This window comes from Opisthorchis viverrini (assembly GCF_000715545.1).
Source record: "Opisthorchis viverrini unplaced genomic scaffold opera_v5_245, whole genome shotgun sequence".
NCBI lineage: Eukaryota > Metazoa > Platyhelminthes > Trematoda > Opisthorchiida > Opisthorchiidae > Opisthorchis > Opisthorchis viverrini.
This window is the reverse complement of record NW_008751904.1, coordinates 182,686-193,072: the sequence shown is the minus strand read 5'-3', so window position 1 is coordinate 193,072 and position 10,387 is coordinate 182,686. Positions and strand designations below refer to the sequence as shown.

At 46.1% G+C, this 10,387-nt stretch overlaps 1 protein-coding gene across 1 annotated transcript in view; it reads left to right on the top strand.

Moving 5' to 3' along the window:
• The window catches only part of T265_08963 (hypothetical protein), a gene marked incomplete at both ends in the record, with an annotated part of 26,954 nt that extends 24,006 nt beyond the window's left edge, over nucleotides 1-2,948 (top strand). Inside the window, 4 exons of the mRNA XM_009174910.1 lie at nucleotides 90-296; nucleotides 465-611; nucleotides 711-854; nucleotides 2,045-2,948. Coding sequence (XP_009173174.1) covers nucleotides 90-296; nucleotides 465-611; nucleotides 711-854; nucleotides 2,045-2,278 — 732 coding nt within the window. The remainder of the gene's footprint in view (nucleotides 1-89; nucleotides 297-464; nucleotides 612-710; nucleotides 855-2,044) is intronic.
• Nucleotides 2,949-10,387: the final 7,439 nt, after the last annotated feature.

Genomic DNA, 10,387 nt, shown 5'->3' with positions numbered 1-10,387 from the left:
AGCTCTCTTGTCTTAGTTCTGTTGAAACCCATTAGTTCTACTGCTAATCTCCTCATTTTTATTCTTTTTTGATATCTCTCGGCTCACAGAACATCAGTAAGCTACCCGATTCCGCCTTACTCTTGCGTCTACTTACCCGAGCTTGCTGTGCCGTTTTGGTTGACCGCCCGGGCTTGTTGGATGCGCTTCCTCGAAAGGGCTATCTACACCGAATTATTGATCTACTCGCTCAAGTCAATGACCCGGAAGGAGCTAAGGCAGCTGTACTTTTGTTGCATCACATGTCGAGGAGTAAGGTACGTCTATCCTTGTGAACTCGCGTCGTTCGTGTAAACCACCGCTGTGTATGCCAGATAGGATTTTCCTCGATGTTTTCTATATGAAGCCTTTGGTAGTTCCATCTTCTGTTGGTTCTGCTGTTTACTTGACAACATCTAATCAACATTTTATCCCGTCGCCAACAGCTCTGTATCCAAGCAATGGCTGATCGCGATACTATTGGTGGGATTATGCGTGTGATAAACTGTTGCATCGGTGAAGAGTTGGGACTTGTGGGTGAAACTCTGTTCGGGATTTTCGACAGTCCGGACTGTGATCCACTGATTGCTCAGGTCAGTCTGTTCGTTGGTCCCTACAATACCCTACAGCTCATCCATCGTTTTTTTGGGGAGGGGGAAATTAGTGAAATCCCTTTCCACTTTTTTTTGCAGGCCTTGAAGCATGACCTCATTGGTTATGTGCTACAACTGCTGCGGAACGGTCTTCCACGTTCCGTTAGGGATCCGGGCCAGACGCGGGCCTATTTGGTCAGGGCACTGAAGGCAATGCAGCGCAGTCCGACCTACGGGAACAAAGTACGTGAATGCTGCTTCTGTCCTGTCAACCAAATCAACCATGATGAGTCAGTCGGTTGTTGTGTTTGCTTGGAGCGTAGGTTTAAAGCAGCAAAGACGTTGAATAGCGCTACCGCCGCGAAGACAGGTCACGTTGCTGGAGAGTCCGAAGTAACGCTCTCGGACAACCACGACATGGTGTGGGATCCCTAGGAAAGAAGCTACCCTCCAGCAGGTGTACTTCTTTGAAGCGTGCAAGTACCTCCTTCGGGGCTTTGCATAGTTTAGCTCTGTTGACGCGAATAGTCTGTAACTTGGAGATTAATTCTTTCTAGTCCTCGGTGGCTCCGCGGTAGTTCCTGTAGTTCATGTGCCGGAAGAATCGCGAGTGAAAAGCAAATTTAGGTACTGAATTTATCAGGCGTGATCTCGACTCCCCAGTTTAGTGGGCTCTTCGACGGCCGCGACAAAAGTGATATGATTGTTATTTAAACAAAGCGAAACGCGAAGCAACCTGGTATGTTGACGCAAAACAATGAATCATTCAGGCGGGCGATGGTAAACGTGGAACCATTACAGTAAAGTGCACCACACCACTAATCAAGTTGCTGAAAACTCTTCGATGGCCCGCGATCGGTTTTGCCCTTTTGGGGGTTTCAATGCAGGCGAGAGATCAGGCGTGAATTCAGTTGAATTCTCAGCGAAACACACTTACTTGCATACCAACTTGGTTCTGACTCACCTGGAACCCAGGTGTGCCTCCAGTCAACACCGTGTTGGTATACAAATGAGTGTAGTTCACTGATTTCGTGCAATTTGGGTTCAAGCAGAACATGAGGTTGACGGAAACTCGGCGACTTCGCCCACTTTATGACCCACAAGAGGGGTGAAACCGGTCGTCAACTGTGGAAGAGTTTATTGTGCCAGTCGAATCTTTTTTTTTCGAGGACCAAATTATTTTGAAAATGAGTGCATTTCATGTACGCAAGGCTCTGCACTGACAAAACAGCTNTCTGCACTGACAAAACAGCTATTCAGAATAGTGCTGGTGAGTAGAAATTACTAAAAAGCCAGGTTACTCACCGATAGTATGAAATACCGTACACTGGTCGCGCTGAGGATTTAGCCCATTTCGGATCACAGCGATACTTTGTCTCTCCATGGGTTCTCTGCCCAAATTTCCCTTAATTTTGCGTCTGCTTGTGTTTCAGGTAACTCAGTGTCTCGAAGCGCATCCTAACTGGGCAGACTACAGGGACCAAGGCCACGCACTGTTCTTGTCCAACGTGCCACAAGCAACCACAGCCTATTTGACTGCCGGCCCGTCTGCTGGCAGCCTACATTCCGGTTACCTGACCGCCGCTTCAGTCATAAATCACGAGCATAGCTTCACTGGTCCTCCCCCACTCCCCATTCCGCCACCGCCGCCACCTCCTCCATCCTGATGCGTCGTTCCCGCTCTCCGTCGCTCGCAGTGACCGTTCGCGTTCGTCGTCCGGCCTATTCTCTCCCTTTGATCTATACCGAAAACTAATCGTATTTTACAAGTCTTTTTCTAATCAACTTGTATTTTTACCAGAGTGATAACTTACCCCTTTGAGGACCCACCCACCCTGTGATCATCATCATCATCACCATCATCATCATATTCTCCACCTACGTCCACCCTCCGCAACTCAATCCCCTTTTACTCCTCTTTCATTGTCTGATTTGGTCCACCACTCTCTGAGGACTTTATTGTCTTTCATTTTGTTGATATTCTCTCCCTCGCCGTCGTTGTGGTGGTCCAACACCATTTTGCCGGTCCCACCTCAAATCTGATTTCGTCTGTTTATTGTTTTCTTTCCGATATCCCGCTCTCCTGCTGCTCAACAGGAACCAACCCCCCCTCCAACGGTAAGTTGGTAACACACTTCCGTGGTGTGTGCCTCCGTGCCTTTTGCCGTAATTTGATTATTATTTGTACACAGACATACAAACATTATTGCAGTGAATCCAGTTGGCCTTTGTGGATGCGTGTTTCGTTCTGACCTCCATTCTCAACCCCCCCCGTGTATCTTTGTGACTCGTATGCCACCCATCACACCCGCTGAAATGCAGCATCCATTTTTCTGATTACCCTTCTCCTCGTTCTCCTAAGTTTTCTCTCCTGGGGGGAATAACATAGCAAACATAACAGTTCAATACTGTTCGGTTGCCTCTTACTTGGGGGGCGAATGGTTCTCCGGTACAGCAAACTGTTGGAATTCGCTAGATTTTGTCTGGACTAGCACACGAGTCATTTGCAAACTAATTTGGTTTTTCGGGAGACTCACCTGGAACCCAGCTGTATCTCTCGTTTGTGATGTTTCCAGGCAACTGAATGTACTGCACCAGACCGCCTCATGTTTCAGTCGCTACGATATTCGAGATTTCGCGATACGTGTAATGTACTACTTCGATGTAGCCTAGACTTGAAGACTGGATGCCTTAACAGGACTTCTTCCCTCAAGCGAATGTTCTCATTCTAACTTTGGGTATATTTCAGATGGAACTGCATCAGCTACATCTTCAGATCTCACGTTAATTTATGACATGACCTGGCAACTTGGGGTTTGTCGCAGGAGAAGTCAACCTTTGTAATGTACTACTCATAAGGTTGCTGAAAATCCGTCGACAGCCCACGACCGGTTTCGCCCTTTTTGGGATTAGATAGATATAGCACACGAGTCCTTCACACAACCAAGTGCAACTCGGAATGTTGTACGTACTTCCAGCTTTTGGGCATCTAATGTCCGTCTGATACTCTTGCTGAATGCATTACTGCGATTCTGCATGATTGATCTTGAAACTGATCTTTGTATTACAATGAGATCCCGAACTGTTGAAGCCCTCTCTATTTCCGTCCATTTGTTCAGGTTATTGGTCACAGTTTATCGACAAATAAGGGAGAATTGGCTCTTTTGTGATATCAGTCCTCTCAGTTTATTCAGAGGCGAGTGTGTTGGGCAGATCGGAACTTTGAAAACAATTGCCTCGTAGAGGTAAATTTAAGGGAGGTTCTGGGCTTTAATCCAGCAAATAACTGGAACTTTTAGTCTGAATTTGTCCCACGCATGTGGGCATTCCTTCCCATTCATTCCGTAACATTCCAAGCAGACGATATCATGACTTGCACCATCGCCTGAAGAGGTGTTACTGGGTGCTGTTATCTTCCAACTCGGCAGACCGTGAATCAACACGGAGAATTTCCTGTGTGTGATACTCCAGCAAGCACAGTCCATGATCCTTGAGGATGAGTTCCTTGAATGGATTCCCCACGAACCCATTGGACGGATGGCTTTCAAGGCTGTTGACCGAAAAATGTTCTATTTCAGCTTTACCGCTTCCTGCCGTAGGTCTAACCAAACAAGGCAAGCGCAGTCAATTTTCGTGTGCATCATTGTTCTATAGCCAGAATTCACCGTGCTTCAATTGTCACTGTTTTCTAAACCAACCGTAGGCGAGGGTAACGCTGTGGCGAGGTCAAGTTATATGGACCCCTTTATCGAGTCGGTCGATAAATTCCATACGAGCACATTAATGGGCGCTGTTACATGGCTTCGCGGGAGGCGTTTTCAGTAGACAACAACTATGTGTTTGCCTTCAAAGACTGTAACATCACCTGGGCATAGGATTTCACTCGCTTCAGTTTAGTTTGCTTATGAGCAGACCCAGTCGCTCATGTTTCTCATCATGCTCACTGGAACCTCAAAGTCTCATCACACTGCTATCTGATAATTCGTCACTCGAGGAGCTGGTAGACACGTGATGTGGGTTCTGCGATGAAACCACAAGTGGCGAGTTGGTTAGAATGCTTACGAGGCACTCGTAGTCCAAAAGGTTTAGTCTTCGACTACTATCCGGAAGGCTGCGATTTCGAATCTTCTTCGAAATTCGTGAGATGTACATTTCTGATGGCCACTTATAAGTGTAGCACTCCCGTAAAGTGCCTATTGGCGAAGATTGACTTCACTAACAAGAAGAAATTAAAGCAGTTTCCATTCCAAGTGCCTTGTTCATTTGCTACATTCGGTTCAACGGATTCACACTGCCTTGAAATGGTTCAGGGCTCTGAACCATGGATATTTCACTGAATCAATAAAGGTGTTCCATATCATTTACGCGAGGTGGATGACATCTATCCAATGCACTGGAGTGCCTATAAGTGGTCTATTTGTCGAAGGTGCACGGATTCAAGTTTTTATATCGTATAGATAGAATCCCATTGACTTAGAATGCCTCTATCAGTCTTTCACAAAGCCACACTTATCGTTACATTATCGCAAAGTTAGCGCTGCTCATGGTTTTCTTCCACGTCGCCAACCAACGACATCACATCGTCAGCGTCCACTGTTAGGTTGATCATTCCAATAACAATGACCAAATAATTAGGACTGAGTCTATCTGATTGCTGAATAATGGGTTAGGATAGCAGTATGTCCCTAGATTTTAGTGACTATTTGCAATCTTTTGCCGACACCATGAGCGGGGTGGGGGGTTGGTGGCAGGTCAAATTCAACGGCTAGATCAGCAATGCAAGCGTAACACCTGTGACCAGCCTGGAAGTGCGCACCAACTGCTGGGTTTAGGTGACTGATGGTGTAGTTCTTTGCACTAACCGATGATCCACGAAAGTTGTAGGTGACATTGTGTCAGGTATGTACTTCATTGAGATCAGTCGTATCTCAATCGACAGAGCAAACGTACTCACGTGCAGCGTCACGGGTTCGACTCCCTTTTTGGTGCTAGTCCATTCGCATGTCTCATACACACTTGCGTTCCTACTTAAAACAGCAGTGAGTACGTATCCCAGGGAGTTCAAGATGTAAGTATCGACCAGTAACCTATCCGTGCCATGCATTTTTTGTTTATAGCTCACATCGACTTAAAAGTCGTTCTGGTTCATCAGTTATCGTTTCTTGCTGCGTTCCTCCGTTCACTTGTCCCAATGTGCACGGAATAACGTGCAGTCCCGAGGTTTCTCAACAAATTTTGGGGTGCGGCCATACAACCCAGCCACACTTTTTAATAAATACCAACAGACTTGACGGATTTAAGTTATTTCATGGGCTGACTGCCTCAGCTCGTCGGGAATTGCGGGAATTTTAGCACTTTCGTTCGCCTCAAAATTGTTCTAACAATTCCCGTGCTTGACATGATATGATTGTTCATGTCTGCCTAGTAGCACAGTCGCCTTGAGTGTTAGATGTTGGGGTCCAAATCCCATCACAGCCAGGGATATGTACTACTGATTGGCTAGCAGAGTCGTCTCAGTGCGTACCAACCAGACCAGCCGTCAGCTGATGTGAATGCGTTTTAATTTATACTACTATTTAGACATGAGTAGCTCAAGGTTTCCTGGCCTGGGAGAACCTCCACACCAGGGGTATGTTAGTGGCTTCTCATCCATCGGTTTTGTGCAGAACATTTGTTATATTTGTTACTTGTTTACCAATATTGTTATCTCATTCGGTTGTGTTAACTTCCCACATGGTGGGTCCCATTGGATCGGTCTTGCAAACCGACCAAGGCCTCCCTCCACTGAGTGGGAGGCACATTTTTTTCTGATCAGGGAGTGATTCTTGGATGGATGATTGACAGACAGACCTCTGGCAGATTAATTCCTGTTCACAGGGAACGTTCATTAGACTGACAACGTTCATTTTATCTTGTAACCTCACGTGCGAATAAGTTTCGACATTATAGGAGCGCGTGACCAAAAATAAGCTTGAAATTCCTTATCTTCCAAGAGTTCTTTGTCTCGTGTTGCTTCCTTTCAAGAATCCTGATGATTTCATTCGTTTTTAAAAAAATTCGAATAACCCGTGGTTGCTTACCCAGACTGGAAATTTATGCTTGAGAGTCTGATGAGATTTCGAAAAGCTCGGGCACACAGGCCTTCTCGTTCTTGCTTAGGCTCACAAGTAAGATATATTATCGAAAACGTGACCTTTTGTTTGGCACTTGGAGATACTGAATTTTGTTGCGCCTTATGGTAATTCCGCTTGTGTTGTTTTGTTAAATATTTACCGAACTTGTCGTTTTCATATTCCTTTTTTCTGTCTTGAAGTCCATAATCTTCGAGGGAAACAAATGGGGCGAGATGGCTCAAGTGGTTAGAGCGCGAATTTACTGACCGGAAGGTCCGTGGTTCGAACCGGACCTCTGCCTCTCGACTCCCCCTGTCTAGGCTTGGGCAACCTGGCAGTATCCCAGCCCTCGTGCTTCCTTCGGGTGGCATGACAGCTAGGCACCGGAAGGGTGTTATAGCTGAGCGTAGTAACCCATGGTAGTACGGCCACTCGGCAACCACTCTTCCAAAGGTTGCGACTCATCCGTACATGCAGAGTATATAGAATGAAAATTTCTCACATGGTTACCAAAACCAAGCCATTTGAAGTGACCTCTCTACTCTTTGAAGGTCTCTAAGTATTCGGGAAGTTTTAAGATTTCTATCGGCTCTAATTTGAACAGTCCTGATCGTTAAAGTTCTTCTGCTAACACACCCTAAAGTATCGTTACGTACGTCGATGTAGTTATCGTACCACATTTGTTTCGCTCGCCGGTGGTCAAGTGCTCAAATCCTGACATGGGTACGAATACGCATAGTTGATAAGCTCCAATGAGAGCAAAAGTTGAGTCGAGTGCACCTCCACTTAGCTATGGACTAATCAGAGTAATCAAGTGGGAACTGTCCGAAAGAGTGAACCTCACTGGGGATTCCGATGCTTGTTAAGAAAATCGAAATCGTTCAGCTATAGCATTCTTTCGGTGCCTAACTGCCATGCTACCAGAAGGAGGCTCGTGGGCTGCGATACTGCTAGGTTGCCTAAGCTTAGCCAAGAGAAGTCGAGAGACAGAGTTCGGTTTCGAACCACGGAGCTTCCGGTCAGTAAATCCGCACACTACCCCAACCCTCCCCCCGTCGCGATGCTTGTTAACCGATTAGTGTTCATACTCGCTAGCACACAGCATCGATGGATGGAAGAAACACCCCAAAACTGTTGTGACAGCTGGATTACACAACATCTGTTTTGGTTGCTACGCCAACAACGTCAAGACAGGAGTGGTCACCAACTAAGTGCTGAGTATGACTCATTGACCGATAAAACAAGGTCAGTAGCAGGTGTGCCCTTTATCTGAAATCAACGCATTGATCTGAATTCCTTCGTGAGAAACCAGAAAGGCAGTTAGTCCTTACGCTCCATCTCTCAACCTTTCGGGTGAGGCACTGATCACTGTGATATCGGTATCTCTTACATACCTTCCAAGTAAAATATCTCTTGTAGCAGTATCCCAGAACTCGTGTGCACTTCTTTACGAAGAGGGGGGATCATTTAAGGATTCTTATACTCATATATACTTCGATGTATTCCGAAGGTAAAAGATTTCGCAACCCTCCGAGATGAGATTTTGTTAGCCCCAAATTACGAGTCACTACTCGCGGAGGACAAGCGTTTCATTGGGTTTCTTTACTCCCAGTCGTCCAGGTACGTTGTGGGCTTTTGAGTTGAAATTATCAGTGTTTCCCCTTTTCACCTACCCCTGTGGCTGGTGTCTCATACCTTTACATCAGCTGCCTTTATCGCGTTGCAATTACCACATGAGTGGGCCTTAGTTCACTCCTCAGGTAGTAACCAGGTGTTCAAAAACTCCAAGTAAGAACAGACACATTGGTTTTGGACCAGAAAATACACACGCACATGCCAATGGGGCGCGGCAACAAACCCTGATGTAATAACCCATTAGGACTGATCTGAATCGAAGTAGCCTGATTCGTTCAGCTGCAGCACCCTTTCGATGTCTAGTTGCCATGCCACTAGAAGGAATCACGAGGGCTAAGATACTGCCAGGTTGCTCAAGCCTAGACATGGGAAGTCGAGCGGTAGAGGTCGGTTCCGAACCACGGACCTTCCGGTCAGTAAATTCGCGCTCTAACCAAAGAGCCATCTCGCCCCGATTAGTGCCCCTGATTGATGTTCATTCGGTAATCTATATTCATAATAGTTTGAAGAAACAACAACAATACAGTTGATGAGACCTCAGAGCATCCGGTGCATCACCGGTTTTGTCTTTTTTTTGGAAGCTCATCTGGATTTCAACCGAGTCTTCCACCAGCATCCGGGATGAATCACGAAGGCAAAAGGCCCCTTTCGGTTCCGTAGCATTGTTTACTCCAATCGCGCGGAACGCACCGATTTCCTGTTGTGCTTTTGACGATGTGCCTATGAAAAATGTAACCCATTAGGACTGATCTGAATCGAAGTAGCCTGATTCGTTCAGCTGCAGCACCCTTTCGATGTCTAGTTGCCATGCCACTAGAAGGAATCACGAGGGCTAAGATACTGCCAGGTTGCTCAAGCCTAGACATGGGAAGTCGAGCGGTAGAGGTCGGTTCCGAACCACGGACCTTCCGGTCAGTAAATTCGCGCTCTAACCAAAGAGCCATCTCGCCCCGATTAGTGCCCCTGATTGATGTTCATTCGGTAATCTATATTCATAATAGTTTGAAGAAACAACAACAATACAGTTGATGAGACCTCAGAGCATCCGGTGCATTACCAGTTTTGTCGTTTTTTTTGGAAGCTCATCTGGATTTTAACCGAGTCTTCCACCAGCATCCGGGATGAATCACGAAGGCAAAAGGCCCCTTTCGGTTCCGTAGCATTGTTTACTCCAATCGCGCGGAACGCACCGATTTCCTGTTGTGCTTTTGACGATGTGCCTATGAAAAATGTAATCCCTTCCCTAAATGAGGGGTGTTTTTTACCTGTCAGCATTTTGCAGGCAATTTTTCTCACTCTCTACTCTCATGGACGGCTAAACTAATTTGTTTTGTTCCGGAATTCAGTTGGTTCTTCTTGTCCGTCGATTAAATTACACCATTTCTGGGTTCTTGCTTAGAATCTAACTCGTTGTCCAGCAATAAGTCTACCCCGAGTGTCACCAAACTTTTTCGAAAACGATGACTACCCAATCGGTTTCAAGTATTTTTCACGTGATTGAACATACCTACGGACTTCATGTTCGAAAAATGTCAGGCGAGTACGTTCGATTGGCGGGACTGGAGGCAAAATGGGAGAACCATCGCGTATTCAACATTAGATGCTTAAAGCACAACATCATTCCCAACTCCCTGATCGTGAAGCCACCGGAAATGTCCGCTAAAATAACTTTTTTGCGGCCAAGTCATTCCCCAAAAAGATGATCTAGCTAACCACTCAGTGATAAACCGTTGTACGCCGCTCAACTCAGTCACGATCTTCAGACCGCAATCTCACCTTCCGACTTCCAGATGCTCAACACCAAAGCCACAGAAGTGAAGCTTGCACAGGGCCGGCAATGCAAGGATAGGCAGATTCGTAAGTTCAAACAACTGCTTTCCATGACTCAGGGTCCCAGAAAGGTCACAGAAACGAAGAAACCATCCACCAATTATTGTAATGTAGCTAACTTGTCAGATAGACCACTGAGTGAAGACGAGCGCTGTCTGTTAGAAAAGGGGCTAAACTTCGCTGTAAGCAAAAAAGTAA